Genomic DNA, 16,728 nt, shown 5'->3' on the forward strand with positions numbered 1-16,728 from the left:
AGATTAGAATCTTTGTTGTTTGCAGTTTGACTCGACTTAGTTAAAGGTTAAAGTCTTTCCTAGGTCTTCTAATGGCTTACATAGTATTAATATTAACCAAGTTCCTAAGGCATGAAATAAGATTGCAGTGTCCCTTGAAAGGGTTTCAAATCTACTGCATACATGCCAACCTCCCCGGGAGGTATATGCATAATTATTGCTATCATAAGTGGCCAAAAAGTATAATTTGAGTGTAAAAAGTGTAAACTATAATTACAGCATGTATTAAAAAGATACTACTAACCTGGTTCTGCAGCTGGTCAAAATTCTTATCACAAAGGATAAAATCCATATCGATTAGAACCAGAATACAAACACAAATATACTGAAAAATTATTTATATTCAGTACTCGCTTCAACTATTCTACACGTGTAACTTTCGTTGAATGATCATGAACTGGAATTCTGCAATGATCATGGTCAGGTGCTCAGAGTGCTGTATTACATTACTCATATTTTTCTTCTAAAGTTTGTAAAGTGGTGATGATTTGTCACTTATACTGATCTGACATGTTCAGAAGTTTGGAAAGATCCATCTGCTCTAACATTTTCAATCAAAAAACATCCACAACTCACACCATAAAGAATTTTGCTTAATATCTGGCACCATTTTCTTTAAAAATAGAGACTGGTTCACTAACTAACCAGCTTATCAATAAAACAAATCTGTTTGGCAAAGTTTACTTCTGAAAAAAACAGTCTGTTTTTTTTGGTGGGACAATCATTTCTAATGACTGGATTTCAAGTAAACAGTCTGAACAAGAGACCCAAGTGTGCCTGAGATCGCTTGCCTAACTGATATTGGTCATATAGTGGAACAATTATTTCTAATGACTGAGGTTAAGCAAAATGAATGTGTGTGTGTGTGTGAGAGAGAGAGAGAGATTTGGATTCTTACTGTAGCTTTAACAATTTTTTCAGTCATATCACTATGATGTCTGCAGTGTAACAGTTTATAATGATGTCTAGCACTGGGGTATCATGCTGCAGACATATAGCACGATGTCCCACCCAGTCACATTATCCTGACACCAGGTTGACCAGTCCTAACACTAACCTCTTAATGCTTAGCACCAAGTGAGGCAGGTGGTAGTACCATTTTTGCAAGTCTTTGGTATGACTCAGCTGGGTATTGAAACCATGACCTCCCGCATCCAAGGCAGATGCTCTAACCACTAGGCCACCGGAGTGGTGGCAAAAAGTCTGAAACGTTATGAATTCAAGCTCATATCATTCCTGAGCTGTGGTCATAAAGTATTGTGTCTGGAAGCTGCCATGGCTGAAGTTTGCATGCTGGACTTCCAAGCCAAATGTTACTGGTTCTCACCATGCCCAGGCCAGCCTGGATTGATGCCAGCATCATAAATTCTTTATGTATTGATGTTCCACTAAACACCAAAACAACTGACATATAAACTTCTGAGTTCAAGCTTAAGACTGTATTAAATAAATCTGAGAACATAGAGCATAATTTCTGACCTGAGGCTGTGAAGTAGATGAACTAATAGGACTCTCTGGGTTGCTAGTGGCAGGGGAAGATGCAGGTGAACAGGCACTTTGAAGTTTTCTGTAAATAAAAATATATGAATTATATTGAAAAATATATACACACAAAAACATTGGGAGTGTATTCACATAGAATAGGTACACTGGTGAGCATGAAATCTACTTTAAAAAGGTTGGCAACAAAGTTCATGCCAAATTATTCACTCAGTAATCAGTTTTACCCCTCTTATGGCTAGAAAACTCTAGGACACAAACAATCCATTTAATAGTACCAAATATACTCGCCAAGTCAAGTCAAACTGCAAAATTAAAGATCTTGATCTGCAGTAGCATAAAGTACCTGAAGAACAGGGGCTAGGTTGTATATTTGACTGATTACTCCTAACAAACTGCACAAATCCAAATCTGCTGGTGCATTACACGATGGCAGATCTGGATCTGATCAGTTTGCTGTTGGACTCATCTTCTAAGTAAGTATATACAGTAACTGGACCCATCTGAAGCTGGACTGATGGACCTAATTACCGTCTTGAACCATAACATAATCATCCAATGCCAGGGCTAGGAATTATTTTACTTTCCAAAGTGATATGATTAGGTGGATTGTCATACTGACATGGGGTTTTCACCAAAGGACTTCTTGTTATATCTAGCTGAACCTAAATGAAATAGTGCAGGTCTAACAAACAAGTATATATGGTATCTAACCAGGAAGCGTGTGTGTGTGTGTGATTAGGATTTTTAATGTATATTTAACAATTTTTCAGTCATATCGCTATAATGTCTGCTGTGTGACAGTTTATAGTGATGTCTAGCACTGGGGCATCATGCCACACTCATGTAGCATTATCCTGACACCAGGCCGACCAGTCCTAACACTTACTTCTTAATGCTGCACGCCAAGTGAGGCAGCTGTTAGTACCATTTTTGTAAATCTATGGTATGACTTGGCCAGGGATTGAACCCACAACCTCCTGCATCTGAGACAGACACTCTAACTATGAGACACCAGATTGGTCTGAACAGGAAGCACACATTAGGAAATGATTTTTGCATGAAATTTAGTGATAATTTTAATATTTACCCTGAAGCATAATTTCATCAACTCTTGAACCTCATCTTTATGCACATCTTCACTGACACAGGAATGTACCATACATACTTGCTTGCAACTCAAGTCCAACTTTTAAAAAACCACAGACCCTGATCTACTAACACAGTGTGCCTAACAAATTGCATATGCCCAAATCTGTTGGCGCATTATGTGCCAGTAGATCAAGGTCCATGTTGTTTGTTCTACTGATTACTCCTTACAAACTACATGAACCCTTCTGGTGCATTATGCAGTGGCATATCTGGTCTATGCATTCTGCAGTTGGACTAAGCTTATAGGCATGTACAGACAATAACTGTCAAATATCAACTAGGAATGTTGATGGGGAGAACACAAATTTAGATGTATCACTTTGAATCAAGACAGTAACAGTAACTATCAATTCATTAATTTCCATGGGTATCAATTTTCATGGTTTCATGAAAAAGTACAATTCTGATGATACCTGAATTTGTGAAATAGGGAAGGGATCATGTTGTTTGCAAAGAAACAAAGGTCCTTAAATTTGCGGTATATAGCAAACAAGAAATCTCTAAAAATTGGTATCATATAAAAAATATTGGATTCGCAGCATATCACATTCAAATGGAACAGTACATGCTGTAATGGATTCAAAGAATTGACAGTACTTTATAAACTAGTGCCAAATGTGCTTTATAACCACATGCCAAATATACTTTATGACTGTTAGCCAAATGAGCCTTATGACTGCATGCCAAATATGCTTTATGACTGGGTGCCAAATATGCTTTATGATTGTGTGCCAAATATACTTTATGACCACATGAAAATATGCTTTATGACCACGTGCCAAATATGCTGTATGACCCTGTGCCAAATATACCTTATGACTGTGTGCCAAATATGCTTTATGACTACATGCCAAATATGCTTTATGACTACATGCCAAATATGCTGTATGACTGTCTGCCAAATATGCTTTATGACCACATGCCACATGTGCTTCATGACTGCAGGCCAAATCTCCTTTATGACTGCATGCCAAATATGCTTTGTGACCTGGTGTCAAATATGCTTTATGGCTGCATGCCAAATATGCTTTCTGACATGCCAAATATGCTTTTTGACCAATTGCCAAATACACTTTATGACTGAGTGCCAAATAAGCTGTATGATTGAGTGCCAAATAAGCTGTATGATTGAGTGCCAAATAAGCTGTATGACTGCATGCCAAATATGCTGCATGACCACATGCCAAATATGCTGTATGACCGCCTGCTAAATGACTGCATGGCAAATATGCTTTATGACTGCCTGCCAAATATGCTTTATGGCTGCATGCCAAATATGCTTGAGGAGGGCCTGGCAAATATGCTTAACTGAATGCAGCATAACTACTGTAATTGATCTTTTGAATGTGATACAGCACCTACCATCTTCTTAAATGCAATATAGCTTTCATCATCTTGCTCAAATGTGAACATCACAAACTGATAGTTGTTCTAATATGTGGACCTGTCCACTCTCTGTATTATCACTTACTTCTTAAGTAATTGTCTGTCATCTTCTGAGTAGAATGGCCAATCAAGCTTAACTTCATTGTAAATATGTTTGGCCAGGTGGTAGCTATTGTCCTTTGTGTTCAACTGAGCAACTTGGAGAAGTACTGAACTCAAGGAATGCTTGTCTTTTTCTCGGGTACCATCTGAAAAGACATGTAAACATTTCTTTAATGTTTTGAATTCAATGTACTTGTCTCAGGGACAAGGGACCTCTGAAATGTACTTGTCAAGCTCAAAAAGAACTTGTGAAGTGTTTCTTACATACCTGGTAATCAAATGAAAAAGAAAGAAAACAATCTTACAGCCCCATTTTTATAATAAACCTGTTTGATATTTATTGCTTTTATATTCCAATGAATGCTGCAGGTCTTAAGTTCAAAACCATGATCTGGTTCGACACACTGTCACAGGACTGATATGCAAATTTAAAAGTCATGGGACAAGTACATTAGAAAAACAACTTGTCCCTGGATAAAACAGCTTGTGATTGTACACATATGATCTATTCTTGTGGTGAACGAATATTGTTGAGCTCCCTCATGCCATGACAATATATCATTTGAGGCAACACATCTCCTGCTGCTGAAACTGTGGGGACTAAAGTTAGTTTTTTAAAAATATGCACCAGTCATGCAAATTGTCACTCTTTTAACCCCCTTCCTTACCGACAGTCTGTCCAGGAATGAGATAAAAGTACATCAAGTTTCATCGATGTTAATGATCATTTTGTCAGTGAAATTATCATCTTCTCTTCCAAAATTCACAAGTTCATGGAATGATTCTATTTTCTCCTCCAAATTTTCTGAGATATGCTGGCTCATCAATGTCTGTGCATGAAGCACTAGATTGTGTCACTTTAAAATGTGTTCCAATGTTTCAATTTATTTTCAAAATTCCTGTTAATACCCGTAAAAAGAAAGCAATGATGGGTTACCAGTGTCAACTGACTGTGTGTGTGTCTGTGTGTGTGTGTCTGTGTGTGTGTGTGTGTCTGTGTGTGTGTGTGAGAGAGAGAGAGAGAGAGAGAGAGAGAGAGAAAGAGCCATATTTGCCACAGCATAATGCACCTGCATATTTGAGTATGTTGTTTGTTCTACTGATTACTCCTAACTGAACAGGCAGATCTGGGTCTGTGCAGTCCCCAGTTGGACTTGTCTTATAAGCAAGTATATACGGTGGGTTATATTAATTTAAAGTAATTTTTGGGGTGAAAACCTTTTTTATTTTCCTATATAATGAATAAGAAAACTTGACCTGAATCCATGTACATTAAATTGTGGGAGAAATTCATCTAGTGCAAATACAGTATGTCCAAGTCAGGAACCAATCAATCACATCCAACCAGAACTAGGACAATTGAGGCAATAAATAAACCTATTTTTCACTACCCTGTTCCAGTTTTCAGTGTACACTTATTTTTCTATCTGAATTATCAGTTTATCCAAATCTCATTTTGCAAAGACTTGCAGATTTAGTATAACCCACTGGGCGTTTGAATAAATGAGAGAATTCAGTGAGTGTATAATCATTTTTGCTGCTGCACAACATGTATGACAGATGTCAAAAAGTATCCAAAACTAACAATTCCAATAATACAAATTTTTAATAAAAGTTTAGGTCATGTTGGTGCAAATAATTTTTCACCCTTACAATAAAAAATTTTTATACTTCCCATGATTTTCTCTTTTTGTGGAGATCAATTGTTTTTATGTATTGTTTTTAATTGCTACATGATACAAATCCAAAAATCTTATTAAGAAACTGATCAATCTATGGGAAAAATATAGGACCCTTCCACTAACCACAAACTAAAGAATCAATCAAAATTATTTAGTCATAAAAATAGATACCCACATGAAAAATGACTTCAAAGTCTTATTTAATACATTTCTAGCAATATCAAATTCAGTGCTGATTTTAGTCCCTTTTCAATGTAATCATTCCTTTTCCTGTAAAGCTAAATAAAGAGTTATGGAAAACAAATTATGGGAATCCCCAGTAGTCTGTTATAAATAGATTTTGTTGTATTGCCATTATGTCTTAAGACTATACACACAATTCAAACATAAAGATAAGGTCCTTTGTGTTTATATTGTAATGTCTTTACTGTCTTAAACACAATGAAAGTCTTCCCCTGTCAAGTACAGTAATTACAAGGACAGACTGGTTTCATAACATGTCATGGATTAGATGCCAGACTGGTTTAACATGTTATAGATTCTGATGATAGACAGTTATCTTGACAAGCAGATTTCCTGGTATAAATTTTAGCAGGCTGATGAATCTGCCAACATATTTTTTTTTAAATTCTAATGATAATATCAGAATAAAAAATCTTTATGGGGAAAGATTTATCAGCTTAAAATTACAATACACAAACTGTTTTTAAAGCAAAAAACTGAATTCTTTAAGCACTGTTCCACGAATCACAATTAATAAAACAAGCCATAAAGGAAGAGTAATTCCAAATCATCAGAAGCACATTTCTACTGCTAAATACAGATTTTACAGGATTCTGTACTGGCATATAGTAGTGACACTTTGGAGGAGAAAGAATGGCAAAGTGATAAGGAAAGGCACCTTTACATCCTTTAAAAAAAAAGAACAAAAAAGCAACCAACATACTTCGCTAGTGAAAAGATTTCACATATTGGTCTGTATATTTTCCCATAATATACCTGCCATAATGTGGTGTTGTGCTAAAAACAAGAAACAATCAAGATTTTCAGTAATCTTCAAAAACAACAAACAACAATGGGAGAAAACCACTACTAATAGATGCCTGTACATTGTAGCATGTATAAAGTCAATATTGTTGGCTTATACAAAACTATCCTTGGGGCAGTTTATACAGCATACAGTCATAGAGGTAAGGAGGTCAGGTATAAACCACCACCATTTTACATATTAATTAACTGGCTGACATTAGCTATGGTGACGTGTTAAGTAGTTTGAACACTGCCATGGAGAAACACATTGTGCTAATTTGCATTGGTCGAGTTCACAAAGTGGAACAACACAAATCATTTTATGTTATAGGCATATCAAAGAGATTCTAAATGCATGATCAAAAATTATTAAGCACAAATGCCTTAAATGAGAATGTGTAAGCCATCTGTATTAAACATTATTGGAAAGGTTGTGAACAGTGGCAATGTTTCTCTGAAGTCAAGTTTACACCACACATAAAAAACAAAGAATGATCATTTTAATTGTCAGAATAGATTGTGATTCATTTTTTAAGGTGATTCTGGAACACTTGCTCTTGATTCTGTCAGTTGAAATTGGGAAACTAATGATAACACCATCTCCTACTCAGATTGGGAATACCGAAGGATATTATGATTAGTTTCCCCCTTTCAAGTGATAGAATCAAGTACCTGTGCTCGGTAAGCAACATGTTATCAGCAAAGCAAAGCCAAGCAAAAATAAATTTCAGAACTCCTAGTTGACAGAGTTTTAGTTCGTGAAGCACAGCAGCAAGTGGGAGCATTTAATTCTTTGCACAAACTGCACACAACATATTGACATATGTCATTCTAGAGTGTATGACGTCTTTTGAAATAGGAGCACCACCTGTAACATAACTGACATGCTGAACCGAACAATCAGATTGGTTCTCTTTATTATTCGTTATCATCATCTTGTTAATAGACCCAGTGCTTTTCAGGATGTTTTTAGCATGAAACTGAGTGAAAGACAATAATAAGCACATGCTCATGTTTACACAGTTGACTTGTATTGATAAAGCATTAACACTCGAACTGGATAGGAGTTTATACTGCTATACTACCTGTAAAGCAATCATTAAACTAGAAATAATCATGTCCCCTTCCTCCCTCTCCCATTCCCCCCAATGAAATGGTCAGTCCCAAATGTGATGCATTTTCATTTTTCTGCAGAGGCAAGCATATCTTGTGATCAGATGCAGTTCTGACAATGCTAACAGTTCTGATTCACTCAGATAATACAGCAGGGAGATCTCAGCAGCAATATTATTCAGTCTTTAGATAAGGACCCCGAGTGGACAAGTGGTCTAAAGCGCTCTTCGTTATGGATCACTGCCATCTCACCTCTGTCTGTGGCGGTTCGAGTCTCGGATTCAACCAATGTGGGTATGGGAGAAAGCTTGCCAGTAGCTTCTCGTGGGTCGGTGGTTCTTTCCGGGGTTTTCCCCGTCTTTTTCCTCCACCATTAATACTGGCTGCCATGTATAGCTTATCGTGTGCTGAAAAATGGCATTAAACCCCACAACAACAACAGTCTTCAGATAAACACTAATGATATTTGAGAAAAGAAATGACTGCAACCAGTATATATTTTGCCATCCAATAGATTTAAGAATGGAAACTTTTGTTTTTATTTAATGTTAGCCTGGTTGTGATCATGACAGTGCTAGTATACGTGTCCATATAATTATGGTGCTGATACTTGACAAGGCTAAGTCTACCAAATATTCTTTTCATTGTGAATGAAGTACTTTGAAGAAAACAGACAAGATATTCTTTTTAATTCCGATTTGAATTTCCAATCATTTTATATTGGCTTATATCAAAAGATGGATTATTTTCAATTGGATGCTGGGGATTTGGCACGTAAACTATCAACAGATGTACAACCAAGCAAGAAATGTGCCCATGGAACAAAAATGCCCCATTATAAGTGCCTGACAGATGACCTAAATGCAAACCTTAACCAGACAGACCTGGGTTCACATCTTGTGGCCTCTATATGCCCTATCATATTTATTGTGGGGCATAACAGGAATCTCTCTCTCTCTGTCTGTCTGTCTGTCTCTCTCTCTCTCTCAACACAGGTTAACTACTCTCTAATACTGACATGACTGATCCAGTGGTACATTTGAGGTATCACAAATAGATAGGTCTCATAGGTATCACTGTCCACTGTTTGGCATCCCCACAGTTCAAAAGTCACAGACAGTGATGACAGTTATGTCAGGTAAGTTGCCAATAAATGCCAAAAAGCACATTTCAATGTGACTGACTGCATACACAGTCTTTGTATGGTGAGGAGTATACATCTGCATTCAAGACCTCAGTTTTACCCCATGTCCAGACTTTAGACATTTCATTGGTCAAGGTTAAGTCAGATTTCAGTTTCGTCCAGTCAGTTTGCTAAATTGTCCCAAGTGCTGCTGGTGAAATCCAGGGTAGTGTTCTATGTGTTGGTCAAATTCACACCAACAGTCTACAACAATACTGACATGACTCTGCTGACAATACTGTACTGCATTCAATCATTGTAATGAAACTGCACTGTATTGTAGATGATGATGTGATGTGTACTGTTGCTAAATTTGTCTTACACAAATCATAAACAAAAATGGTTGCATATACATCATGAGCTTGACAGCATTAGTAGATTGAATGGGACACTAAAAGATATAAATAGTCAAAGTGAAAGGGGATACAGAGGGGTGGGCATGGGAGGAAAATACATTTGTGAGAGTGTGGGAGTGGAATCAGATAAGGGGATAAGACCATAAAAATGATGATGTAGAAAAGCAGTTGCAATCATTAATTCCTAAAATTATGCCCATTCCCTTAATAGCTGTACCATTATTTGTCATTAGTGGGCAAAGCTCTCCAAGGACATATGTACTCATCACTTGGGTCCAACTGCATGTGTCAGCAGATCTGGCTCTATGCAATTTGTTAGGAATAATCAGTAGAACAAACAATATGAACCCTGGTCTGCTGGCAGATCAAGGTATTGTTTGCAGTTGATTCTGACTTATAAGCAAGTACATATGGTAAGCTGTACATTTTTTTCTGTCAATTTCAACCACACCTTACAGACCCATTACCTCTTGGTATATTATACACTAGAACATCTGAAGCCAACACATTTAAAACTTCGGACAACCCTTGTATAGAATAAAAAGATTCAAGCGATAGCTTATAATGTAGCATATGTACTTGCACATAAGTCGCTTCAAACTGCCAACAACAAAGATCCTGATCTGCTGTAATATGATGCACCTGCAGGTCAGAGTGCATGTTCTTTGTTCTACTGATTACTCCTAAAAAAACTTCACAGAAACAGATCTGCCGGCACATTATGCGACAACAATCTGGGTCTGTACAGTTTGCAGATGGTCTCATCTTATAAGCGAATACAGACAGTATATGTACTGACGTGTACTTTTAAAAGATTGAAACTTCAGAAATTTAATCTTCAAGAACATTTTCAGTAGATTAATCTTTTATTCATGATTGTCGAACAATCTGCAAAGGAAGAGAATAAGTAAAAAATTCCATGTAGACTAGATCCAAACACTAATTCTTTTGAACAGAAGTAAACTACGATGCTATACCAAAGAGACATTAACATTCAAGGGAAGTAACTTATTCAGGTATGAGGTTTCAAGTCGGTATGAAAACATATCACAGACCTTATTCAATAACAGTAAAAGAAAATTAGATTACATGCAAAATAGACTGGTTGTGTTAAAATAGTTAGGTCTAATTTTGAACCCGAACTACTCCCAGTTTCAACTTACACCTCCATATCAGGTGTCATCAGAAACATATGATTTTTTAACCACATCTATACATGTGTTTAGCACATAATCTTTATTAACAGTAAGCATTCCTATGTATACCCCGTATCCTTGAGCAGTTTATACAATGGATTATCACAGAGGCAATTAAAGGTCAGAAGGTCAGAGTTAAGCAACTACCATTCAAACATTAATAAACTGTCCGAGAATAGGTAGATGCTGCCAGTGTTAAAACCCCTGAAAACTGCTGTGGGAGGGCCCAGTAGGCTAATTTGCATAGGTAAAGTAGACAAAGTGATACAACTCAATTCATTTTTATGTTCGGTAAAATAAAAAGATATTGAGGAACAAAGTTATTATACATGACTGCCCTGAATAAGAATGTTTAAGCCATCTTTACTGAAGACTAATGGCAAGTTCATAATCAGAAGCAGTGTTTCTTTCAACTCAGATTTCACTCCATATATAAAATGCAAAACTATTTCAGTAGTCAGAACAGTTCACAAGTGTGATTTATTTCTGAAGGCATAATATCAAAATGTAGCTGTGATTCAGGGAAGGAAGAGCCATCTTCTAAGCCCAGAAAAATTTCAGAACTCCTATGGAGTTCAACTTTGTGAAGTGCAAGAGCAATGGGGGATATTTTATTTTTTTGGGCACACAATGCAAACACCATATCAACTTCTGTATTGCTGGTGTCTAACATGTGTTGACACAGCAACACTATCCAACATGTTTGATATATCCTCTGAGCAATGCAGATGCAAGATGATAATTTTCTTTGCTGGGAAAAATTTAGCAAAAATCTTTGGGAAAAGTCTAAACCACAGTACCACCGTATCTCTAATGAATACAAAGACGACAGCAAATGGAACTGGCATTTCCTTTAATCCCCCCATCCACCACCACCACACATACTGAACTTAAGAAAGCAGCCAAGACTGCATCTATTCAAGACAATATTCCACTGTCCAAAGGATTTTAAAGACAGAAGCTTGGTGTGATTATGCATGTGTGAGGTGACATTACTGGATAATGTTAAGGCTGGCAACTATTTATTCAACACTTTTCAAACAAACATGTTTTCTCAAGATCAAAGTTCTACATCCCCTGTGCACATGAACATGGGCATGTACCTGGCAGCTCACCTTGACTTCCGCAGCCCAGAGTATTTTATAAAATTGTGCAACAAGTCAATATATCAATTTAAAGCTCACTGCTATAAGAAAATTAATCTGATAACTCATCGTTAGTTCAGTCTAATACACCTGAATATTTTGTAAAATTGTAAAGCAGGTCAATATTTCAATTAATAGACCACTGGGCTACTAAAATTCCATTTATGGTAGCCCTGCTCAAGCATTCTGGTATTATATGACTCCAGGCACAAAGTTTGTTGGACTGTGGGACCACAACCATACCATAATGTTCTAAGTCTCTATCACAACAATACATGGCCATGTAAATTAAGTTCTATCAGCAGGTGGTATACAGGAGATATAGCTGGACTCGAGCTGTGTGTTAATGTGCATTGTGAAGTAGTTCAACATGCCAAACAGTGTAATATCCTAAATTTGTATGGGATTAGATAACTATGTTACAAAAGACAATGAATTATATTAATGTTTCAGATGGCTAATGTGGTGATCATAATGGATGTCAAATCAGCACCAATTTCATCTAGGTCTGACTAGATATCATAAGAAGTCTTTTAATGATTCCCCATGTTGATATGGCCATCCATTCAGAAGCAGCACTGTAACAATAAAAAGATTTTCAAGATGGTTGCCATGGTGGCCATATCAGAAATCAGAACAGCACCATTTTAATTTAGGACCAACTAGACAACACAAGTCTTTCAGTGAAAACACCATATTAATACTACCATCCATTCAGCAGGATTAGTGAAAAGATTTGGATGTGTAAACACCATCATTTTCATTTATAACCAAGTAGACCCTGGGATGAATATTTATGTAAAGTTGCATGGCAAACATCTGTTTAGTTTAGAAGAAGTAGCAACAACAAACTTGTTGTAATGGACAGACAGTGGACAAGAGACCATCCCATAACCTCTTCTGGTCTATGACCTGAACAGCTAAAAGCAGCAAATGCTGCATGTAGGAGGAATTTAAGGAAATGTAATAATAATAGCACAATTCAAGAGGGTAACTAAGCTATAAATGTGACTTCTATATGCAGTTGGACTTAAATGGGTTTTTTTAATGTGAAAATTCCACCTTTTCTGTACCAAAAAAAAGGTTATGCTCAAATTTATTCCCAATCACTATCCTTATCAGCTGACATGACCCTGACTCTACACAGATAGATCGTGTTTCATATACACAATAAATGCACTCAAGGGTGAGTGAACTTGGCATCTGAGGTGATTGCAGTGCATGTAATATTATACATTACAGGCACAAATCGGGCTATTTAATTACAGTACATGCTAGAAGTTGGGAAAAAATCAACCTTCGTGTTTCAAGTATACCTTAAAGCACTCATGGAGTGAGTGAACTTGGTAGTGGAGGTTAATACACCGACTGTAATCCTATACATACCAAGTACAGATCAGCTGATACTTAATAACATTACCTGCTAGCCTGTGGGGCTAAATCTAACAGATTTAAAACTGCCATCTCAAGTACATTTCCCTATTTCTGTCAAGCAATCAATAACATTACCTATCAACCTTTTGAGAACAAGAGGACTTTTTTTAGTGCAAGAGTGAAGTATCACAGAAGTGTCAATTGGAAGACAGTGTCACCAATTTCTTTGACAAAAATACATATGCTTTCATTATAGCCTTCAATAACTTTGTTTCAAATTTAACAAAAGAGAACAGCACTTTTTAATAACTACTGTATGTAATTGATTATAAATCTGGTCCAAAATGCAAACAATACATCAGGATCCATGTTTGTTATACTGATTACTCCTTACAAACTGCACAGACCTAGATCTGCCAGTGCACTGCATGATGGCAGATCTGGGTCAATCAATTTCTGCAGTTGGATTTGACTGGTATGCGAGTACAGATATAAATTCTTTCTTTAAACTGTAACGGGATTAAAATGAGGAACTGCAGACTAGCTTGTACAGAATGAATTTGATTACAAAGTATGCCTTTGTCTTGGATTGTAGCCATCACAATCACCAATTCCAAAGTTATGATTGTAAAGGTTTAAAGCATCAGAAAGGTAAACAAAAGTGCAGGTAAGCAGGTTTTTATTTATAAGAATAAAACAAGTTCACAGCATTATGCATCAGACGTCATGCATGATCATGACAGATATCACAATAACTGCTTTTGATACAATACCTATGATTATGCAGCCACATGCAAAAACAAGACAGGCCTTTACATCAGGCCAACAATCAAAGCATTGCTGTGATCATACAGTTTGAGTAAGCATGTCACAAAATGATCATACCTTTATAATAATCTATCCAAGTCTAAACAAAATCCATCAAGGGGATTTGGAAATACAATCAAACTAAAACTTAAACCCATTTTTTTTTTTTATCACTGTGACTTTCATCCATGTTTCACAATGGACTGTCATAGTTTCTTAATGACTCATTCCAAGTATGATAAAATTCTACTGAAAGGCTTAGCATAAATATGCAAATTATACCAAAATCTAATGCAAATTTTCTATCACTGTGACTTTTATCCCAAGGTCAAATAGGCAAGTAAACATTCAGAGATTTAGGATTTATAAGCAAATGAAAAATCTTGAATCAAAACTATAACACAATTCTGAATGACCACAACCTTGACCCCAAGGAGAACAATGCAAGTGCATCAAGGAACTAAAAATAATAAAATATAATATGACCAATTTCAAGGGATCTATAACTATACCCACATTATAAGAAATTAAGTGGTATAATGTGGGGATTTACAATGAGAGACCACTGTATACAGATTGAATGGCCCCACCCACCCACCCCACACACCAGTGGCCACTCTTTATATTGCCAGAATCCCTTAGCACCGATACGTTTGCATTCAAAAGTACCCCTCAAGAACAGTCACCCCTGTAATGCAGCCAGTAGCCAGCACTTAAGTGCAACAACTGTCACATTTACCATTCATAAGCACCCATGTAATGGTTATTTACAGATCAAATCTCACTAAAGTAAAAGCTGTACAGGTCATGTAGGTGTTCAACATCAATTATTTCTGTAATGGGTGTCATCTGATTCTACATACCCTTTAAATGGCAATTATTCCCTTTATTTAGATCCTCCTACAGCCATATTCCTTTGGAATGCCATTATTTACTTTCCCCATTAAGTATGTACCACAAAACCTAAAGTACACTGATATTGTTGGATGAGATGAACCTAAAGGTGTGATCCAGTATGATCCAGATTGAATGTTGCACACTGTGATGTCACAATGAAAGCTATGCATGTTGATTAAAAAATCTGTACGACCTTATACTGTGAATTGAGACTGAGTGCTCTTTACTTGACCCAGTTTAGTACATGGCCACATTTGTAAAAGTCCATAGCAATCAACAATTTTCATCTGAAGTTTCTATCTCTGACAGTTATGGTGCAGAGCATTCAATAATCAGGAATGAATAGACTTCAGTTAAATAAAATTGGTATTGCATTTTAAAACAATTTATATTTAACTTAGGATGACTAAAGGCAATTATGCGACCTGTATGACTTTTACTACAATATTTGTTGATTTCTCAACTCGACACATAGTTATTTGTTCCAATCTGTCAATAAAGTAACTATAATCAATACAAAGAGGCGAGTAATCCGATTATCCTTACTGATGTGTGTTCCTTGGATATTGGGTAAAGTCACATAGATAATTACTGGCATTATTACTGATAACTATCAAGATGACAAATGCCAACTCTTCAGAAGCACAGTATTAAGTCCAGAAAGTAAAGAGTTATGTTACCCTTTGTGACTTCCCTTTCAAAGTTTACCAAATGTACCAAACTGGGTACCAGACTAAAAATAAAAGAAAAAAGTTGATCATATGACAAGGTCACTTTTCTTTGTAAACAACAGGCAACTTGTGTGATAACTACAAATTGCCAATCAAGGAATAAGTTGTTGCAAACAGTGCAAATTTCATCAGAGATTCTCAGTTAAGGAGGAAAAGTGAAAAAGCAATTTGACAAAATGAAAAGTGTCCTTTGATCACTCATGAGAATTTTATGTCAGAAAGATACATTCAACTGCAATGTGTGGGAGAATGGAATTGACAGAAAGATAGCTACAGCCTGATGTTTTTACCCAGATTATACTGACAACTCGGGAGAGACGTCACAGAACTGTATCACAAATACCACCAACCACCGGTGTCCCATGCCCCACCTGCAACCGCCTGTGTGCATCGGAATTTGGACTCGGGAGCCACATGCGCATCCACCGTTGCATGAGATCGCACAACTTGTCTTTCTCGACTCAAGAGACTACCATTATACTGACAATGTAATTGTTTTACCATGGCTCATGATTATTCATAATTTAAGAAAACAAAACACTGATATTAGTTTTATCATATTAAGCCCACAGCCTGGTAACATTGCTCTGCTTTTTAAATGAAAATATTAAATATAACAAAATTAGTTATGCCTTACACAATGAACTTATATGTAGTTACTACTCACATCTGTATGCTCCCCCTCTAGAAAGGCCACCCCTCTTATGAGGCCATAATCCTACTGCATAATGGGTAGCCTTATAGGAGGGGGGGACCACTGTATAGAGAAAAGCAGCCAGGGATCATAACGATTTCTCAAATACTGTATTTACACATGCATATCATTACCCACCACCCACCCCTTTGCAAATAACCAACAGTGTAAACCTTGACATGTCGTCACAAAATCTGCTTGGAGATCCAGGAAGATATTGTTGGTTCTATGTATGATTTTAAGTGACGAATCCTGATCTATCAGCCCATTATGAAATGGTAGATATGGGTGATGAATCCTGATCTATATGACACTTATTAAATAATTGATATGGGTGATGAA

The 16,728-nt window shown here is 36.5% G+C and overlaps 1 protein-coding gene across 1 annotated transcript in view; it reads right to left on the bottom strand.

Annotated features, from left to right (window-relative positions):
• LOC149801418 (RNA polymerase II elongation factor ELL-like) overlaps positions 1–16,728 on the bottom strand; it is a 103,983-nt gene that overhangs the window by 22,184 nt on the left and 65,071 nt on the right. Inside the window, exons 7-8 of the mRNA XM_089955516.1 lie at positions 4,163–4,325; positions 1,519–1,606 (exon numbers count right to left, since the gene is read on the bottom strand). Coding sequence (XP_089811642.1) covers positions 1,519–1,606; positions 4,163–4,325 — 251 coding nt within the window. The remainder of the gene's footprint in view (positions 1–1,518; positions 1,607–4,162; positions 4,326–16,728) is intronic.

The sequence above is a fragment of the Sinohyriopsis cumingii genome, chromosome 4 (genome assembly GCF_028554795.1).
Source record: "Sinohyriopsis cumingii isolate HCF-2022 chromosome 4, ASM2855479v2, whole genome shotgun sequence".
Lineage (NCBI taxonomy): Eukaryota > Metazoa > Mollusca > Bivalvia > Unionida > Unionidae > Sinohyriopsis > Sinohyriopsis cumingii.